The sequence below is a fragment of the Mustelus asterias genome, unplaced genomic scaffold (genome assembly GCF_964213995.1).
Source record: "Mustelus asterias unplaced genomic scaffold, sMusAst1.hap1.1 HAP1_SCAFFOLD_733, whole genome shotgun sequence".
NCBI lineage: Eukaryota > Metazoa > Chordata > Chondrichthyes > Carcharhiniformes > Triakidae > Mustelus > Mustelus asterias.
The window spans coordinates 778-22,669 of NW_027590682.1; the positions used below are offsets into that span (position 1 = coordinate 778).

At 43.1% G+C, this 21,892-nt stretch overlaps 1 protein-coding gene across 1 annotated transcript; it reads left to right on the forward strand.

Annotated features, from left to right (window-relative positions):
- Nucleotides 1–2,301: 2,301 nt before the first annotated feature.
- Nucleotides 2,302–21,408, forward strand: LOC144487326 (putative G-protein coupled receptor 139). The gene is made up of 3 exons (XM_078205405.1): nucleotides 2,302–2,370; nucleotides 10,134–10,239; nucleotides 20,498–21,408. Exons 1-3 carry the CDS (start codon nucleotides 2,302–2,304, stop codon nucleotides 21,406–21,408), a joined length of 1,086 nt encoding a protein of 361 aa, XP_078061531.1.
- Nucleotides 21,409–21,892: the final 484 nt, after the last annotated feature.

Consider the following 21,892-nt stretch of genomic DNA (forward strand, 5'->3'; position numbering starts at 1 on the left):
TCTGAATGGAAGTCGGTCACCAGTGGAGTGCCCCAGGGATCTGTTCTGGGACCCTTACTCTTTGAGATTTTTATAAATGACCTGGATGAGGAAGTGGAGGGATTGGTTGGTAAGTTGGCTGATGACACAAAGGTTGGAGCTGTTGTAGATAGTGTGGAGGGATGTCAGAAGTTGCAGTGCGACATTGGTAGGATGCAAGACTGGGCGGAGAAGTGGCAGATGGAGTTTAACACAGATAAGTGTGAGGTGGTTCATTTTGGCAGGTCAATGGGATGGCGGAATATAATGTTAATGGTTGGACTCTGGGCAGTGTGGAAGATCAGAGGGATCATGGTTCCGAGTTCATCGGACGCTCAAAGCAGCTGTGCAGGTTGAGACTGTGGTTAAGAAGGCGTATGGTGTACTAGCCTTCATCAATCGAGGAATTGAGTTTAGGAACCGTGAGATGATGTTGCAGCTATATAGGACCCTGGTCAGACCCCACTTGGAGTACTGTGCTCAGTTGTGGTCGCCTCATTACAGGAAGGACATGGAAGCCATAGAAAGGGTGCAGAGGAGATTTACAAGTATGTTGCTTGGGTTGGGGGGCATGCCTTACGAGGATAGGTTGAGTGAGCTCGGCCTTTTCTCCTTGGAGAGACGAAGGATGAGGGGTGACCTGATAGAGGTGTATAAGATGTTGAAAGGCATTGACCGAGTGGACAGTCAGAGGCATTTTCCTATGGCTGAAATGGTTGCGACAAGAGGCTACAGGTTTAAAGTGCTGGGGAGTAGGTACAGAGGAGATGTCAGGGGTAATTTTTTTAATTCAGAGGCGGGTGGGTGCGTGGAATGGGCTGCCAGCAACGGTGGGGGTGGAGGCGGATTCGATAGAGTCTTTTAAGAGACTTTCGGATAAGTACATGAAAGTTAGTAAGATAGAAGGTGAGAGGTAAGCCTAGTAATCGCTAAGGTAGGGACATGTTCGGCACAACTTTGTGGGCTGAAGGGCCTCTATTGTGCTGTAGTTTTTCGATGTTCCATGTTTCTAAGCAGCAGGATTTAATCCCGCACCCTCCAGTCACGGACCTCCAGTGGAAAGCGACAACTGCAGCTTCAATCAGCGGATCACTGTCCATCCCTGGGACACAACTGGGGTCACCCCACCCCACCCCCCCCCCCCATCCCGCCACTCCGCCCAAGGCTCAGGAAAAGGCAGGTAGGTTATATCCCGCTCACGAAACCTCCGAGCAGCATTTACACAATACCCGAGTGATTGTAACTTTCTTTAAGCTTCTTACTTTGTGTTCATCTCCTGTGACTCGTTGTATTGAATAAATTCAGGGAGGAGTTTTGATGTCACTTAGTCAACGATTTGGACCCAGTTCTGGGAGATATTTGTGTCGATGTAAACAGTAAAATCTGACCAAACACCACCCAGATGTTACCTTGAAACACCAGTTTTATCGCTGCACGGCCTATCACTGTCCCTCTCTTTCTGTCTCTATTTTTCTTGACCTGTTGAACCATGCGACATTTTCAGCTCTGATGCAAAATGACATCTCTCACTACACTGATTGTGGCAGAGCTCAGTTACTGCTGGGACAAATTCTGGTTCATTTAACAGTTTGGTGGATAGCAACTAACATCTGCTTTATCTGAAACGGAATTAAACTCGGGCCAGGGAGAAAACTGCTCCACACCCAATCCACGAGACCACCAATGAAATAGTTTCTTACCCCTCGTCGCCTGAGGTTTCTTTAATCAAAGACGAGTTTCTCAGACAAACCGTCATGTTCAGGTGGAACACAAGTGGCATCTTCAGTCAACGAAAATAACGATTGCTGTTAACTGGATCGACAGTGAGGTGAAACATTCTCACAAGCCGCTCATGCATAACTTTCAATTTCCAAAACTCACCACCCTGATCAATGCGGCTCCTGTGAAACTTACAATGCCACATCCAACAGATATTCATCATCAAAAGTAACTGATACACATTGATTAATAATCCTCTTCCTGCGGTATAAATGTTTATTTAAATATTGCTGGCTCCTATTAAGATTACAATTAACTGCCATTAAGACATATAACTGAAATCTGAGTGTTGCACACGAACCGTGCCAGATCAACTGAGAAACACTCCTAACTATTAAACCATATACGTGTGCCTGGCAGCATCCTCATTACTCTGTTTGTTCCAATTATCGTAATTAATGTGAAAAAACGAACGATTTGTTAATCTACCTGGAGCCTAACATTCGGTGTAAAGGTGACAATCTGTCCAAATAATATCGAAGACGCTCAGTGTTCCCGACAGAAATGCATGGAATACCAAGTGGACCGGTGTTTGCCTTTTACTATCCGTTCCTCGCAGCTATCGGACTTCAGGTAATGCAATACAATAGCTATTAGCTATTAGATCACTTGAGCCATTTACAAGTCGCGCTTTCACCACATTAAAGTGATTTTTTTTAAAAAGGGGGACTTTTCCCCTTTGAGGCAACAAAAGTTTTCCATAATTATGTTAAAGCTTTCAAATGCATATGTTCTGCATTATAACGATACAGTTTATTCCTACTAATAGTATATTTTCTTTGCGTTAGTATTTTCATTTGAAGCTCTTCATCACCATAGCTTGCTCATGTAAACTTCTAACATTTTACCTTGAACGGTATGCTATGTTCCCTTGACCAATGACAGTTCATCTTCTAAATGTACAACTTATTCCCTGAACCATTAAAATATAATTTTGCAAATATGATTATACTACCTGATGAACTATTTTACTGTGGTTTGATAATAACATTGTTATCCCGGTGAAATTTAAGTGATGTTGTGCTTTTGACACTCTTACATAGCTTAATGCCATATTGCTATTGCAATATAAATACCGTTATACTGTGCGATTGATACTGTCACTGAGGGTTCATTATCACACCGTTATTGCAATGTTAATACAGGTATATTGCGTTACTGATTCTGGTGAATTCTCCACCCGTTATTGCAGTGTTAACATCGCTATATTGTGTCCATGGCACTTAACGTTGGCGATTAATCACACCATTGTTGCAGTGTTAATATCGTGCCATTGACTTACTGTTAGTGAAATATCATACTTTTACTGCAGTGTGAAGACAATTATTATATGTGGCAGTAATACAATTACTGTCTATGAATGCCCCATGTTGTTACAGTGTAAAATTAAATATGTTGTGTTACTGACAATGTCCTTTTAATGAATTAAGTCCTCATGATTACAGGATAAAAGTAGCTCTATTGCTTATTAGCATTGCCAGGACCACATTTACACAAATACGTCATTTGTTTCAGTTATTCAAATACTAAAATTGCTGACTGATCTTAATTTGTTAATTTATTAATTTGTTAAATGAAATCATTGAACATCGAGTTATTAACAGGAATATAAGCAGTGCATTATCCAACCATTTTCTTCATCAATCTACTTATTCAAATCTCGCAGCGTCAGTGTTTTTGTTCTGATTTCTAACATTCAGTGATTCAGCAAAGCTCCACATTAGCAACTGCTGACGGTTTTAGAATGACCACTTGCGAATTCGAGTCTGGCTCCTGCAGTGGCAATTTGAATTATTTTCATGTCCTGACATTTTACTCCAGAATGTCTGAGGCCGCATAGCTGTTGGAATTTCTCATATCAGATTCAATAAATGTTAATGTTAATATCAGGACTGAGGTAAAGCTGAGCATTAACCCGGATAATAGAGATGTTATAGCTCTAGCTCGTTAGAGGGGTCAGTTTTTGTTCAAAGCGTGCAGGAAGGTTTTTTGACTCAGTATGTAGACAGGCCAACTAGAGGTGAGGCTATATTGGATCTGGTGCTGGGAAATGAGCCAGACCAGGTGCTAGACTTGGAAGTTGGTGTGCATTTTGGTGATAGTGACCACAATTCGGTTACGTTCACCTTAGTGATGGAAAGGGATAGGCATGAACCTCGGGCCAGTGGTTTTAGCTGGGGGAAGGGTAATTATGAGGCTATTAGGAGAGAATTAGGAAACATAGGTTGGACTAGGAGATTACAGGGACTGGGAACGTCCGACATGTGGAGTTTTTTCAAGGAGCAGCTACTGCGAGTCTGTGATAGGTATGTCCCTGTCAGGCAAGGAGGAATTGGTAGGGCGAGGGAACCGTGGTGCACCAAAAAAGTTTCTTTGTTGGTTAAAAAGAAAAAGGAGGCTTATGTTCGGATGAGACGTGAGCACTCGGGTAGTGCACTAGAAAGCTTTAGATTGGCTAAGAGGGAGTTGAAGAGCGAGCTTAGAAGGGCTAAAAGGGGACATGAGAAGACTTTGGCGGATAGGGTTAAAGAGAATCCTAAGGCGTTCTATAGGTATGTCAAGAACAGAAGGTTGGTTAGGGCAAGTTTAGGGCCAGTTATAGATGGCAGAGGGAAGTTATGTGTGGAACCGGAGGAGATTGGTGAAGCATTGAACCAATATTTCTCTTCGGTGTTCACGCAAGGGGACATGAATATAGCTGAGGAGGACACTGGGTTGCAAGGGAGTAGAATAGACAGTATTACAGTTGATAAGGAGGATGTGCAGGATATTCTGGAGGGTCTGAAAATAGATAAATCCCCTGGTCCGGATGGGATTTATCCAAGGATTCTCTGGGAGGCAAGAGAAGTGATTGCAGAGCCTCTGGCTCTGATCTTCAGGTCGTCGTTGGCCTCTGGTATAGTACCAGAAGATTGGAGGTTAGCGAATGTTGTCCCATTGTTTAAGAAGGGGAACAGAGACTTCCCCGGGAATTATAGACCGGTGAGTCTCACTTCTGTTGTCGGCAAGATGTTGGAAAAAATTATAAGGGATAGGATTTATAGTTATTTGGAGAGTAATGAATTGATAGGTGATAGTCAGCATGGTTTTGTGGCAGGTAGGTCGTGCCTTACTAACCTTATTGAGTTTTTTGAGAAAGTGACCAAGGAGGTGGATGGGGGCAAGGCAGTGGACGTGGTATATATGGATTTTAGTAAGGCGTTTGATAAGGTTCACCATGGTAGGCTTCTGCAGAAAATGCAGATGTATGGGATTGGGGGTGATCTAGGAAATTGGATCAGGAATTGGCTAGCGGATAGGAAACAGAGGGTGGTGGTTGATAGTAAATATTCATCATGGAGTGCGGTTACAAGTGGTGTACCTCAGGGATCTGTTTTGGGGCCACTGCTGTTTGTAATATTTATTAATGATCTGGATGAGGGTATAGTTGGGTGGATTAGCAAATTTGCTGATGACACCAAAGTCGGTGGTGTGGTAGACAGTGAGGAAGGGTGTCGTAGTTTGCAGGAAGACTTAGACAGGTTGCAAAGTTGGGCCGAGAGGTGGCGGATGGAGTTTAATGCGGAGAAGTGTGAGGTAATTCACTTTGGTAGGAATAACAGATGTGTTGAGTATAGGGCTAACGGGAGGACTTTGAATAGTGTGGAGGAGCAGAGGGATCTAGGTGTATGTGTGCATAGATCCCTGAAAGTTGGGAATCAAGTAGATAAGGTTGTTAAGAAGGCATATGGTGTCTTGGCGTTTATTGGTAGGGGGATTGAATTTAGGAGTCGTAGCGTTATGTTGCAACTGTACACAACTCTGGTGCGGCCGCACTTGGAGTACTGTGTGCAGTTCTGGTCCCCACATTACAGGAAGGATGTGGAGGCTTTGGAGAGGGTGCAGAGGAGGTTTACCAGGATGTTGCCTGGTATGGAGGGGAGATCCTATGATGAGAGGCTGAGGGATTTGGGATTGTTTTCGCTGGAAAGGCGGCGGCTAAGAGGGGATCTTATTGAAACATATAAGATGATTAGAGGTTTAGATAGGGTGGATAGTGATAGCCTTTTTCCTCTGATGGAGAAATCCAGCACGAGGGGGCATGGCTTTAAATTGAGGGGGGGTAGTTATAGAACCGATGTCAGGGGTAGGTTCTTTACCCAGAGGGTGGTGAGGGATTGGAATGCCCTGCCGGCATCAGTAGTAAATGCGCCTAGTTTGGGGGCGTTTAAGAGATCCGTGGATAGGTTCATGGACGAAAAGAAATTGGTTTAGGTTGGAGGGTCACAGTTTTTTTTTTAACTGGTCGGTGCAACATCGTGGGCCGAAGGGCCTGTTCTGCGCTGTAGTGTTCTATGTTCTATGTTCTAGGAGTGGCGAGATATTGATTCTAGTCAGAGACTTTCTCTGATTGAGGCGTCATCCTCTGCTATTTCTGAGGTTTGAGAGGTTTCCGGGGTTTCTTAGCCATCTCAATGCTGAGTTATGTGACCTTTGCATGAGCTGTAGCTGACCTGAGTTATCCCAGATCTAAAAAATTACTTAGGCACTATCGCGTTGTGATCATTATTCAGAAAAAAAAAACTGTCCATCTTAAATTTTCAAAATATATATGCTTTTTTTTCTCAAGTACTTTAGTGACTAAAATATGGGTTTATTTATTCAATTCCGAATGGCTTGACTCTATTTTAATTGCTGGCTTAATCTTGTCCAAGGTTCTCGCATGCAGAGAACAGGTTAATTCTATCAACAGTATCATTTGCTTTCAAAATCCTCAGAGCCAGAAATAAATCGTGATTTAAACGGCCATTTTCTATCGTTTGGAAGCAGACGCTGTTCAATTTGTCCTCATAATTTAACTCTTAGAATCCTGTTAACATTCACAGGAACTCATCCAAGGCCACCATGTTCTTCCTGATTCGTCGTGTCGCGAAATGTACACTATTATATTCTGCATGTTAAGAGAACAACCGAAGCCTTTCTGTTCACTATGGTCATAGAACCATTTTCAGGAGAGCTGTCACCATTGGAATGATGGAGAAAAGTGCCAAGTTTTCTGGAATCCTTAATTGTATATTCTTGACTCTGAATGTACTTTGGTGATATTTGATTATGGCTTGCAATACCATTTCAATTGCTGAAAAGTTAGTTCAGCAGCTTTATCCCCACTTCCAGAGTTCATGCCAATTAAAAGTTATTTAAGAATTGATGACCGTTATTAGTGCTCAAAGCTGTCCCCAGATGTTAGATGAACTAGAAGTCCAAGTAACTTTCCCAAACAGCTCATTATCACAAAGTGCGGCTGCTTGGCGTTCTGAATGCATTCAGCAGCATGGAAACTAATAGGTTAACCCTGAAAATTATTAATGCATCGCCTCTACCGGGTTGAAACAGGAAGGATAAATAAATCCATTGCCTTAAATGGCCGAGGCAGTTGGTAGGGATGGAGTTTGTCTTACAACCAAAGAAGGTGTCATAATGCTACCAGACAAGCAGAGAAGCTTAATATTAGGAGCTGGACAGTTCATCATATACTTTACTGAGCTTTGTGTATTGCAGCTGCCATTACTCGAAATCAGATCAATTCAAGTCTTTAATTTCCCATTTCTCAGCAGACAGGAGCTTAAGTTTGTCTATGTAAGCTATGGTTAGCGTTCGGCCCGAAAATGTCAATCCTAATTCGTATAGCATCATAACATTGACGGCATACACTTTTTAGTTCAGTGTTGTAACTTCGAGGTTGGAACCTTCCATTTCTTCTGAATGGAGATACCATCGGAATATTTTGTTTTTCTAAATGGCACAACTCGCCGGGGTTGGGCGATGGAAATAGGGGATTGAGGGATATTCCAGGTCATGGGTTAAAACATTGATATTGAATTAAACGCTGTTGCTGCTGAGCAGCACACATCTCGAAGTTTGATTCGAAAATTAAGCCACCAAAGCTACTTTAACTTAAAAGACTGATAAAATTGCAAAACCGCATAACATAATGATGGAGAGATATCCTCAGAGTTAAGGTGGAAATTATTTTCCACATGGAGGTGTACCTGTGATTGCGAATAGTAAGAATACAATATAATACTCAGTTATGTTGCTTTTCTCACTAACTGTCATGATGTGCAGATGCCGGCGTTGGACTGGGGTAAACACAGTAAGAAGTTTAACAACACCAGGTTAAAGTCCAACAGGTTTATTTGGTAGCAAAAGCCACACAAGCTTTCGGAGCTCCAAGCCCCTTCTTCAGGTGAGTGGGAATTCTGTTCACAAACAGGGCATATAAAGACACAAACTCAATTTACATGAATAATGGTTGGAATGCGAATACTTACAACTAATCAAGTCTTTAAGAAACAAAACAACACGAAATGTACACTATTATATTCTGCATTTTAAGAGAACAACCGAAGCCTTTCTGTTCACTATGGTCATATTGTCAAAACATTTGTTTTGTTTCTTAAAGACTTGATTAGTTGTAAGTATTCACATTCCAACAATTATTCATGTAAATTGAGTTTGTGTCTTTATATGCCCTGTTTGTGAACAGAATTCCCACTCACCTGAAGAAGGGGCTTGGAGCTCCGAAAGCTTGTGTGGCTTTTGCTACCAAATAAACCTGTTGGACTTTAACCTGGTGTTGTTAAACTTCTTACTGTGTTTCTCACTAACTGCCATAGGCCCAGTCCAGACTGTTTCTCCTTTTAGACTCGGCCTGTTCCATCAGCAGTGGCATTATGCATCAATATTTTTTTATTGTATTTCAAGATCCTGCCAAGAGTATATTCCACATTATTGAGGAAGCGGTCAATATTCATTGATCTGTTTCCTTTTTTTCTCTCAGTCGAATGTTTACAGCCTCACACGAACCCATTGCGCCTCGCCCCCGATCCTCAGATCCTCAGAGAGGTGGTGAACAGGTTCAGCCAACATTTCCTTCCAGTCTGCCCTCGTGCATTTATTTTTTTTCACATAAACGCGAGGCTTTCATTTGAACTCACTAGTCAGCCCACGAGAACAGAGATTGCAAGGATCACCCTCCACGATTTTTGCCAAATCGACTGTCATGCCAACATCAGCCCCACCCACCCTTCAGCATCTCATCTCTGAAAAAACATTCCCTCTGTGACAGCATAGGTCATAGAAACACAGAAGCATTGAAAGTAGATGCAGGAGTAGGCTGCACCATCATTTAATATGATCATGACTGATTAAGCACTTTCAGTGTCCCACTACCGCTTTCTCTCCATATCCCTTGATCCATTTACCCGCAAGGGCCAAGTACTAGCTCCCTCTTGAACAAACCATATTACGGCTTTTCATTTTGTTTATTTGTGAGGCATGAGCTTCGCTGAGTAGCCATCGTTGAAAATCAACCACATTGCTGTTCCTCTGGAGTCACATGGAGGCCAGACTGTAAGGCCTACAGGTAAGGCCGGCAGATTTACTTCTCCAGAGAACATTAGTGAACCAGATGGATTTTTTCCGACAATCGACAATGGTTTCATGGCGATCAGTGGATTCTTTTGTCCAGATGTTTTGAAAAAGAAATCCGCTTTTGGCACAACCCCTGACTTCCTTCAACAGGAGCCTTTTCATGCAACAGCAGGTGGTGTAACCCTTGACTCGTCTCTATTCCCTCCTCAGAGTCCAAGTTTCCAACATCCCTATTCGGTGAAACAACGAGTTTCACGCAATTTCAATGGGGTTTCTTGCGTTCGCTAATCACAAAAAGTTCTCAGTTACATTGGAGGGTGTTGACTTGGTGACTACTTTGCAGAAGCCTTCAATCGGTTCACAAACATGACCTTGATCTTTCAATCGCTTTCTAAATCAAATCAATTTCTGTGGCAATGCCCCAGTGAAACACAACGCTTGCTGAAGGTAAAGCGCCTCATCTTCTGATTCGGTACTGTACAGACGTTTGGATACAATAGTGAGTTCACTTACTTCGGCCCCTGAACATTGTCTTTCATTGAGTTCGGTGCCCCCCCCCCAGTTCCAGGCTGCACCTTGTTCTTATGTTTTGCTTTCAGACAGCGCTGATCTTCACGTTGCTCTTAGAACATACACTTTCACAAAGTTTCCTCCCTCTGTACTATAATTGCCAACCTCATTGTCTTGTGTTCCATAATATCGCTGTCAGTTAATCTCCTCCCCCATTCAAACTACCGCTTACATTTTATTTTGCCCCACCTCCAATTTATGTTTAAACAACATCCAACACTTAGCACTTCCACTTCAGGAAGAGTCTTACGGGCTCGAAAGGTTATAACTGATTCTATCTCGACAGATGCTGACAGACCTGCTGCGGTTTTTCAAAAGTGCTCTTTTTTTTTCTTTTCATTTCAACTTTCCAGAATCTGCAACGTGATGCTTTCATGCCATTACCTCTAGTTAGTTGTGAATATGTGTCATACAGCTTGAAACATTACCTTCTTTCTCTATCACAAATGCTGCCAAGATGTAAGTTTTAACGCCATTGGAGACTGTGCATTATTTTATTTGTGCCACGGCACATTGTACGCCCATAATCTTGTCATTGTTACATTCAAGCCACGTTCAAAATGGCCCAGTGTCGATTCAGTAGCTCAGACCGGATATCTGCCGTAGGTTTGGCTGGCCATGTGTTTCCCTACGCCATGTGACTGCATGGAAATTGAAAACATTGTTGAAGGAGACCCAGTAAAGGAACAATGAAAATCGGAGCAGAAAGAGGTACTTAGTTCCTACGAGACTACTTTATCAATCATTACGATCATGGCTGATCATGCAATTCAATAACCCCCCCCCTCCCCCCCCCCCCCCCCCCCCCCCGGCGACCCTAATATTTTGTCGAGACATATATAGTTAACCAGCCTATAGAAACATAGAAACAGAGAAAATAGAAACAGGAGGAGGCCATATGGCCCTTCGAGCGTGCTCCGCCATTCATTACGACCATGGCTGATCATCCAATTCAATAACCTAATCCTACTTTTTTTTTACCATAGCCTTCGATCCCATTCGCCCCAAGTACTATATCCAGCCGCCTCTTTAATACATTCAATGTTTTGGCATATAGCAAGTGTACTGACCATTCTCCCGGAGCACAGATATTCATTAGAAATCTCATCCCATACTTTAATTTAACGAGTAACTGGTAGAGTTGATCGAGTGGATGTGGTTTATTTAGACTTTCAGAAGGCTTTCGAGAAGGTCTCACATAAGAGACAACTATGAAAAGTTAAAGCACATGAGACTGTAGTTAATGTCTTGAGGTGGATAGAAAGTTGGTAAGCAGAGAGGAAGCAGATCGTAGGCATAATTGGGTCTTTTCTGATTGGTAGTTAATGACAAATGGGGTTTCTAAGGGATCTGTGATAGGAACCCAAATGTTCACATTAATTAGAATCATAGAGTCATAAAGGTTTACAGCGTGGAAATAGGCTCTTCGGCCCAAGTTGTCCATGCACTCCTTTTTTAACCACTAAGCTCGTCCCAATCGCCCGCATTTGGACCATATCCCTCCATAGCAATATTACCCATGTAACTCTGTAGACGCTTTTTGAAAGACAAAATTGTACCTGCCTCTACTATTAGCTCTGGAAGCTTGTTCCAGAAACTCACCACCCTGTTATTAATGATTTGGAAGAGGGAACTGAATATATTATCATCAAATTTGCAGATGATGCAAATACGGGTGGGAGGTTGAACTGTTAGGAGGATGCACAGATGCTTCAGCGTGATTGGTACAGGCTCAGTGTGTGTGTGCAAATGCATTGCAGATGCAGTACAATGTGGATAAATATGAGGTTATCCACTTTGCTAGCAACAATAGGAAGACGGATCATTCCTTGAAAAGGTATAAATTGACAGAGGAGGATACACCGTGAAACCTTGGTGTCCTTGTCTATCCGTCGCTCAAAGTAAGCACGCAGACACAGCAGGCAGTAAAGAAGACAAATGAGGTATTGGCCATCATGGCGGGAGGACTTGAGTATAGAGATAGGAATGTTTTGCTACAATGGTAGAAAGCTTTGATGAGGCCATACCTGGAGTATTGTGTGCAGTGTTGGTGTCCTTATCTGAGGAAGGATATCCTTGCTTTAGTGGGAATGCAGCGAAGGTTTACCAGCCTGATTCCTGGGAAGGCAGGTCTGTCACATGAGCAGAGATTGAGTCGGTTAGGATTATATTCACTGGAGTTCAGAAGAGTGAGATTGTATCTCAGAGAAATCTATAAATTCCTAACAGGTTTAGAGAGGGTAGATTCAGAAAGAATGTCCCCAATGGTGGGGGAGTCCAGAACTTGAAGTCATGTCTGGTTATAAGTGTTAACATTTTTAGTACTGAGTTAAGGAGAAATTTATTCATCCAGAGCATGGTGAATGCATGGAATGCACTACCACAGAATTTATTTGAGGCCAAAACATTGTCTGATTTCAGGAAGAAATTAAATATAGCTCTGGGTGCAAATGGGTTCAAGGGTTATTTGGGGAAGGGGGGATCAGAGTATTGAATTCAATGATCAGCCATGATGAAAACGAATGGCGGAGCAGGCTCAAAGGACCGAATGGCCTACTCATGCTTCTGGTTTCTACGTTTCCATAACAAGTTGCTTATATCCCTCGAGTGCGGTAGGACATATCCAACAATATTGATAGTGAGGGCACAATTATGAGCCCATGTTAAAGAGCAGTACCTCAAAGCCTGTAGTCCCTGGATTTCTACCGGTGGCACAATCTAGCGAGTACAGAAAACAAAATCGGGCAGATAAATGTGTGTCACAAGGGCTGGTCCAGGAGAAAGTGCTTTAGATTTCAGGATCACTAAGACAGTTCCTGGGGAATGTGGAACATGTACAAGCAAGACCGTCTGCACCTGAACCAAAACTGGAGCAAAAGCCTTGCGGGTACTTTTGCTGGTAACGTTGGTCGGAGTTGAAATTACTTCGGCAGTGGGAGGGAAAAAAGATGGTCAGTGCGAAGGGGCACAGCATCACATTTTAAACAAACGAAGAAAGAGGGGGTTCAGCCGTGTTGAATATCAAGTGAAAATGTGAGGCTGGATGGCATCTACGTTAATGATCGAAGTACTTCAGGTAATACTGATGTGTTACGGGTGTGGATTGACATGTTGAAGTCTGATTTTATTGCCATCAGAGAGACGTGGTTGAAGGAGATGCAGGAAGGGCAAGTCAACATTCCAGGGTATAGTATTTTCAGGCGAGGCAGGGAGGGTGAAAAAGAGGCGTTTGTGTCACGCTGTTCATTAAGGGCCATTCACTAAATTACGGAGGGACAATATATTGTAAGAATTATTTTCATATTAGGCTTTGTGGGGCGGGCTAATGAATAACAAGGGGCAGTCTTTTTGCTGGGAGTGTACTGCAGGTCACCAACACAGTCAGCAGGCAATGAAGGAACAGATATCCAGAAATTATTTGAGCAGTTTAAAATAATAATAAAAGGATAATGATATCAGGCGATTTCAAATGTCGCAAATGATTTTGGATATACATACAGTAATGGGTTTAGAGGAGGCGTATGGAGTGAAACGTATTCAGGAGAGATTTAACTGTCATTGTCTAGAATCTCCAATAAGTGACGATGCTGTTCCTGGATCTCATTCTGAGGAACAAAGTCGGGCAGATGCTTGAGGTGGCAGTGAGGGAGTATTTTCGTGGCATCCACCAAAATACAGAACATTTTATGTTTGTTACGGAAAGGAAACCAATCGCTACAAAAAACGAAATGCAGTTTTGATGTGGTCAAGGCAGATTTTAAGGCGCTGGATTTAGGCCCCAGTCTCTGTGGCTCCGTGAGTTCCAATTCCACCGCTGCCAAATATTAGCAGCACGGTGATATCGTGGTTAACACTGCTGCCTCACAGCGCCAAGGTCAAGGGTTTGATTGCTGACTTGTGTTATTGTCTTTGTGAAATTTGCACGTATTCCCCGTGTCTGCGTGGGTTTCCTCCGGTGCTCCGGTTTCCTCCAAGAGGCCAAAAATGTGCGGGTCAGATCCTTTTACTTTTGCCATGCTGAATTGACCCATTGTGTCCCGGGAAGCGTAGTATGGATGGATTTGCGGGGTAAATATGTGGAGTTGCAAAGATAAAGCCGAGGTCGGGTTATTGTCGGTGCAGACCCGACGGGCCGAATGGCCTCCTTCTGCACTGCAGGGTTTCTATGATTCTACGATTCTAAATGTAAGCCTTGACCTTGTAGGTAAAGTCCAGCAAGTCAGATTGAAAGATGGAGCGTGTGTGGTGTCGGTTTTGACAGAAAGAATGAGGTGCAACCGAAAACAAATCACAAATAAATTCATGGGGAAACTCATGAAACAATTAAGAGAAGTCATGACAAGTCAGTGACGCGTCAAATTATAGTGAATCACAAAATAGTTTATCATTATATTAATGGGAAGAGGATAACCAGAGAAACACTGGGGGGCCCATTAAGAACCAAGGTGGGGGGAGGGGGCGGTGAAGGGGGGTGCAATCTGTGCTTTGAGCCGGACATTGACAGGGTGCCAACGGAACACATCACATTTGCGTTCAGTTGGAAACAGGAAGAATTAGAGAGTGAATTTGGTGACAGGGACTGTGAGGTTCTTGAGCAGTTTGACATCGGGAGTTAGAAGGCATTTGAGGTTCGGGCGGCTTTAAAGTTGACAAGTCCCCAGATTCGGATGAAATTGTATCCCAGGCTGCTGTAGGAGGGCAGGAAGGAAAGTAAGTGGTTTTGACCCAAATTTGTAATTCCCCTCTGAAGACAGGGGGTACTAAATGATTGGAGGACAGTTATATGGTCCCACTTTCCTGCAAGTGTCGTAGATTTCAACCAGGGCATTAAAGTCCAGTGAATCGTAAGTAATTCATAGGGAAACTATTGGCCAACATTCTGAAGAAGAGAATTATTCGTCACTTCAAGAGATAAGGTTTGACAGGGATATTTAGTATGGTTTTGCCCGAGGGAGGTCATGCCTCCCTCATGCCAAAAAGACAAATTTTTTCGATACGATAAAGATGAGAAGGTGGGCGGATGATAAGTAAGTTTACGGGTGGCAGACAAAAATGCTGGTGTGATTATTAGCCAAAATTTCCTAGGTTGCAGGAAGATAGAGATGCCAGATTCTGATCGAGATATATCAAATTGTAAAAAGGATTGATGAGATAAATGTAGAGTAATTGCTTTCTCTTATGGGGCAATCCAGAAAAAGAGGTCACATATATAGGTCGAGAGGCTGTAGATTAAAATATGAGCTCAGGAGGAATTACTCGCAAAGGGTGATGGATTTGAGGAACTCGTTGTCCCATAGCAAGGTGGAGTCTGAATCGTTCAATGGTTTCAAGAGCGAGACAGATACATTTCCAGTCTCAAAAGGGAAAGAGGGATATGGGGAGCAGGTGGGGTGGTGCATTTGAGACTAAGAATAGATCAACAATGATCTGATTGAATGGGGGAGCATGATAGAAGGGCTGAATTTGCCGACATTTGCGCAGAATTCCAATGTTCCTATCTTTCTATGAGTCGCTCAGATGCGGCCGATCAGGGGCATAGACCTGTGAAGTGCTGCATGATACACTTAGGAAGGAGTAAAATGACAAGGGAGAACGCGATGGATAGAAGGACGCAAGGAAGCTCAGAGGAGCAGAGGTATCTTAGGATGCTTGTCCACTGATCCCTGAAAGAGGCAGAACAGAGTAACATGATAGTTAGGAAGGCATACAGAACTTCGCTATCGCTCGTGAGCGGGAAGGTTATGTTGGAACTGTGTGAAACTTTGGATCGGCAAAAGCTGGAAGCACTGTGTCCAGTTATTGTCGCCCCATTAGAGAAAGCATGTGATTTCATTGGCGAGGCTGAAGAGAATATTCACAAGGATGGTGCCTGAGATGAATAGTTTTAGATATGGAGAGAGACTGGATAGGATCAATTTATTTAGAACAGAGGAGAAAGAAAGGGAACCTGTTTGGATTGGATAAGGTTAAGAGGTTTATGGACAGGATGGGGAGGACATATCTGTTCCCCATCGTTGAAGGATGAGTAGCAAAGGGGCATAATTTTCAGGTGAGGAGCAGGAGGTTTAGAGGGGGTTTAAGGAAACATTTTTCACAGAGAGAGGTAGAATTCTGGAATGCACTGCCTGGGAGGATTGTAGAGGTGGGAATCCTCACCATCTTTAAAAAGTACATTGATGACAACATGAAATGTCATAACATTCAAGACTATGGGCCAAATGCTCCAAAACGGGATTAGTTTAGATTTAGTGTATTTTTGCTGGTGCGGAATCGATGTGCCGAAGGGTCTCTTCTGCACTGCACGATATTATGACTCTACGTTCTGGAGCCTGCGATCATAGTTATAGAAGGATCGACTAGTTTGAGGTTCCTGTGATTTTCATGGTCATTTGTATAAGTTTCATGTCGGTAGGCCACCTTTTGTTTTTATACCGCCATTCAATTCCAGACCATTGATAAAGATGGAATTGTTACTGGCTTAATTAGGATATCAGTTAGCAATGAACAACATTGTTGTTGGATTGAAGGTCCTTTTAAGCGGGAAGGCCAGCAGGTCACCTTAAAAGATATACATTTTCATTTAAAATCGCATATTTGTAATTGTGTTAAATCTACGACATCAACATCGAAGCAAAAACAGGTTATATAAAATTGCTTGCTCAATGACTACAATTTGCCATGTGTCATTGTTTAATTAACGGTGTTTGTTCAGCGAGTGTTCAAACATTATTGGTAATATTACCCAATTGTGTCTACGGGGGATAACATGAGGTATAATAGAATGTTCTTTGAAACTCGAGCAGAGCACAAGTGATTCTCAGAAAGACATCGCTGCGCCTCACAGAAGATGCATGCTCCACCTACTGGATTACCATATGCTATTTACTACACAACACTTGTTGTCATTGCAGTGCCAGGTAACGCATCAAAAGAAGTTCTTCGTTGTCAAATTGCATAGGCAACTGCGATCAAGTGAATCTCCTGAAGAATATAGGGGGTGTAGGAGTAGAGTTAAGAGAGAAATCAGCAGGGCAAAAAGGGGACACGAAATTGTTTTGGCAGATAAGACAAAGGAGAATCCAAAGAGCTTCTACAAGTACATAAAGGGCAAAAGAGTAATACGGGAGAGAGTCGGGCCTCTTAAGGATCAACAAGATCACCTATGTGCGGATCCACAAGAGATGGGTGAGATCCTAATTGAATATTTCTCATCGGTATGTACTGTTGAGAAAAGCATGGCTGTTAGGGAACTTGGGGAAGTAAACAGTGATGTCTTGAGGAGTGTGCATATTACAGAGAAGGAGGTGCTGGAACTCTTACAGCGCATCAAGTTAGATAAGTCTCCGGGACCTGATGAAGTATATCCCAGGGCGTTGTGGGAGGCTAGGGAGGAAATTGCGGGTAACCTAGCCGAGATATTTGAATCATCAATAGTCACGGGTGAGATGCCTGAAGTTTGGAGAGTGGCAAATGTGTCTTTATTTAAAAAAGGGCTGCAGGGAAAAGCCTGGGACCTACAGGCCAGTGAACCTCACGTCTGCGGTGGGTAAATTGTTGGAAGATATTTTGAGAGATAGTATCTACAGGCATTTAGAAATGCGGTGACTGATTAGGGACAGTCAGCATGGCTTTGTGAGTGGAAAATCATGTCTCACAAATTTAATTCAGTTTTTTGAAGGGGTAACGAAGAAGGAAGATGAGGGCAGTGCAGTTGATGTTGTCTACGTGGACTTTACCAAGGCCTTTGACAAGGTACCGCATGGTAGTTTGTTCCATAAAGTTAAATCTCATGGGATCCAGGGTGAGGTATCTAAATGGATACAAAATTGGCTTCTTGACAAAAGCCAGAGGGTGGTTGGAGAGAGTTGTTGTTCAAGCTGGACGCCTGTGACCAGCGGTTTGCCTCAGGGATCAGTGCTGGGCCCACTGCTATTTGTCATTTATATCAATGAGAATATAGGGGACACGTTTGGTAAGTACAAAGAACAAAGAACAAAGAACAATACAGCACAGGAACAGGTCCTTCGGCCCTCCAAGCCCGCGCCGCTCCCTGGTCCAAACTAGACCATTCTTTTGTATCCCTCCATTCCCACTCCGTTCATATGGCTGTCTAGATAAGTCTTAAACGTTCCCAGTGTGTCCGCCTCCACCACCTTGCCTGGCAGCGCATTCCAGGCCCCCACCAACCTCTGTGTAAAACATGTCCGCCTGATATACGTGTGAAACCTCCCTCCCTTCACCTTGAACCTATGACCCCTCGTGAACGTCACCACCGATCTGGGGAAAAGCTTCCCACCGTTTACCCTATCTATGCCTTTCATAATTTTATACACCTCTATTAAGCCTCCCCTCATCCTCCGTCTTTCCAGGGAGAAGAACCCCAGTTTACCCAATCTCTCCTCATAACTAAGCCCCTCCATACCAGGTAACATCCTGGTAAACCTCCTCTGTACTCTCTCCAAAGCCTCCACGTCCTTCTGGTAGTGTGGCGACCAGAACTGAACGCAGTATTCCAGATGCGGCCGAACCAACGTTCTATACATCTGCAACATCAGACCCCAAATTTTATACTCTATGCCCCGTCCTATAAAGGCAAGCATGCCATATGCCTTCTTCACCACCGTCTCCACCTGTGACGTCACTTTCAAGGATCTGTGGACTTGCACACCCAGGTCCCTCTGCGTATCTACACCCTTTATGGTTCTGCCATTTATCATATAGCTCCTCCCACATTATTTCTACCAAAATGCATCACTTCGCATTTATCAGGATTGAACTCCATCTGCCATTTCTTTGCCCAAATTTCCAGCCTATCTATATCCTTCTGTAGCTTCTGACAATGCTCCTCACTATCTGCAAGTCCTGCCAATTTTGTGTCGTCCGCAAACGTACTGATCACCCCAGTTACACCTTCTTCCAGATCGTTTATATAAATCAAAAACAGCAGAGGTCCCAATACAGAGCCCTGCGGAACACCACTAGTCACAGGCCTCCAGCTGGAAAAAGATCCTTCCACTACCACCCTCTGTCTTCTGTGACAAAGCCAGTTCTCCACCCATCTAGCCACCTCCCCCTTTATCCCAAGAGATCCAACCTTTTTCACCAGCCTACCATGAGGGACTTTGTCAAACGCTTTACTAAAGTCCATATAGACGACATCCACGGCCCTTCCCTCGTCAACCATTTTGGTCACTTCTTCAAAAAACTCCACCAGGTTAGTGAGGCATGACCTCCCATTCACAAAACCATGCTGACTATCGTTAATGAGTGTATTCCTTTCTAAATGCGCATACATCCTATCTCTAAGAATCTTCTCCAACAACTTCCCCACCACGGACGTCAAGCTCACCGACCTATAATTACCCGGGTTATCCTTCCTACCCTTCTTAAATAACGGGACCACATTAGCTATCCTCCAATCCTCTGGGACCTCACCTGCGTCCAGTGACGAGACAACGATTTGCGTCAGAGGCCCAGCGATTTCATCTCTCATCTCCCTGAGCAGCCTTGGATAGATTCCATCAGGCCCTGGGGATTTGTCAGTCTTTAAATTCTCTAACAAACCTAACACTTCCTCCTTTGTAATGGAGATTTTCTCCAACGGTTCAACACTCCCCTCCGAGACACTCCCAGTCAACACATCCCTCTCCTTTGTGAATACCGACGCAAAGTATTCATTTAGGATCTCCCGTACTTCTTTGGGCTCCAAGCATAATTCCCCACTTTTGTCCCTGAGAGGTCCGAATTTTTCCCTGACAACCCTTTTGTTCCTAACGTATGAATAAAATGCCTTGGGATTCTCCTTAATCCCGTTTGCCAAGAACATTTCGTGACCCCTTTTTGCTCTTCTAATTCCCCGTTTGAGTATGCAGATGCCACCAAGAATGGTGGCATAGAGGACAGTGAAGAATGTTGTCTCCAATTGCAACGGGATCTTGATCAATTGGGCCAGTGGGCTGACGAATGGCAGATGGAGTTTAATTTAGACAAATGTGAGGTGATGCATTTTGGTAGATTGAACCAGGGCAGGACTTACTCAGTCAAAGGTCGGGCGTTGGGAAGAGTTACAGAACAAACAGATCTCGGGGTACATGTTCATAGCTCATTGAAACTGGAGTCTCATGTAGACAGAGTGGTGAAGAAGGCATTCGGCATGCTTGGTTTCATCGGTTAGGACATTGAATACAGGAGTTGCGACGTCTTGTTGAAGTTGTACAAGACATTGGTCAGGCCACACTTGGAATACTGTTAGACAGATATTATAGCATGCACGTTGTGCCGATATACGATAGAATAAGGATTTCTCTGTGCTTTTATTCCATTTCTTCCAAGAACATTTGTGCTTTCTGTTCAAGTTTATAATCTTTTAGTGCATGGATTATTCGAATTGTCGCAGCTCAGAAGTTTTCTCTGCAACATCAGTTCAGTTTCTCCAGTTTCCCCCATCGTTTGACTTATCATCTGAATAGGATATGTGTGTGGTGACAGGGAAAAAGGTAGGGGAAACTGGAGAAACAGATAATCCATTTTGATGACTAAGAATATACTTCTTCCATCCGTGATTTCGTCCATCTTCACATTATTCAATCAGCTCTTGTTTCTTCAGACCCAGAAAATCTCTTCAGACACAGAAAATTAGAGTCCATGCATTTTGGTCAATGTGATGATACTATTGTGGTTGTACCGTATAAGTTAATTCTTCTTCTCTTTAATGCAGCTAATTTAGTGGCGATTGTGATTCTGTCAAGAGGAAAATGTGGTCTTTCGGGATGTATCACTCGATACCTTATCTCCATGAATGTGACAGATTTACTGGTCATTATCACCGCTGTGATATTAAATCGCATCAGTGGCATTTATTTTCCAGGCAGCTTCTTGTCCATCACTCCACTGTGTAGTCTGAGCATTGCCCTAACTTATGCAGCCAGAGTTAGTTCTGTCTGGTTAACAGTAACATTTACCTTTGATCGCTTTGTGGCAATATGCTGCCAGAAGTTGAAAATAAAATACTGCACCGAGAAAACTGCGGCTGTTGTGATAGGAACAGTCTGTGCGCTCGGCTGTTTAATCAATATCCCCTGGTACTTTATCCATGAGCCTATTTACGTCGTTGACAATGTCCCCTGGTATTGCAGGCTGAAGGACATCCGATATACTTCACCGTTATGGACAGCATATGATTGGTTTGATCGTATATTGACCCCGTGTGCTCCGTTCCTTTTGATTCTCTTGTTCAATGCTCTGACTGTCAGACACATTCTAGCAGCCAGTCGAGCCAGGAGGAGATTCCGTACAGAGAAAGGCAGAGAGAATCAGACTGATCCCGAGATGGAGAGCCGGAGAAAGTCCATCATTTTACTCTTCACAATCTCTGGCAGTTTCATCCTGTTATGGATGACGTATGTTATACAGTTCTTGCATGAACGAATCACAAACGATTACAAAATCAAAAGCTTCAGTGATCCCAAATTTATTCTCCAGGAATCCGGGAACATGCTGCAGCTTCTTAGTTCCTGCACCAACACCTTTATTTATGCAGCGATTCAGAAGAAATTCAGAGAAGAGTTGAAAAAGGCTCTCCAATGTCCACTGAACCTTATTAGTAAAATAATTGTTCCGAGAAAATAATGCATTCCAATAGTTATAATTCTTCATTAAAACCACTCAATGGTTTCACCTCTTAGCAGTGCAGGCTTGAAAATAAAAATGACAATCTTTAATTAATGCCAATGTCTGAGAATTGTTACCTCTAATGTAATCACCGCCTTTCAAAGTGTAGAAATAAGAAAGTAAATGTGTCTTTATCTTTTTTTGATTCATCAGGTGAGTGGCTGATGAACGAGCAGCACTCCGAAAGTTCATGCTACCAAATAAACCTTTTGGACTTTAACCTGGTGTTGTGAGACTTCTTACTGTGCCCACACGTTTTTTATAACAAGGATACAAGGACCCCAATTTTCTAACACGTGACCTTCCTCCACGTTTTTGACTGTTCGTCCTGCATTTTAGTTCTCACTATCCCAATTTTCTGACGGGTCTCTTCCCTGTACTCGTGATACAAACATCCCACTATAATGACAGCTTTCCTTAATGTGATCATGTGTTTAAAGAG

Excerpts from the sequence above, each read along its gene's own strand:
- LOC144487326 (XM_078205405.1), top strand. The coding sequence starts at position 2,302 with ATGCATGGAATACCAAGTGGACCGGTGTTTGCCTTTTACTATCCGTTC. Across the intron at positions 2,371-10,133 it reads TCGCAGCTATCGGACTTCAG|AATCTGCAACGTGATGCTTT; the intron begins GTAATGCAATAC and ends TCAACTTTCCAG. Across the intron at positions 10,240-20,497 it reads ATCACAAATGCTGCCAAGAT|CTAATTTAGTGGCGATTGTG; the intron begins GTAAGTTTTAAC and ends TCTTTAATGCAG.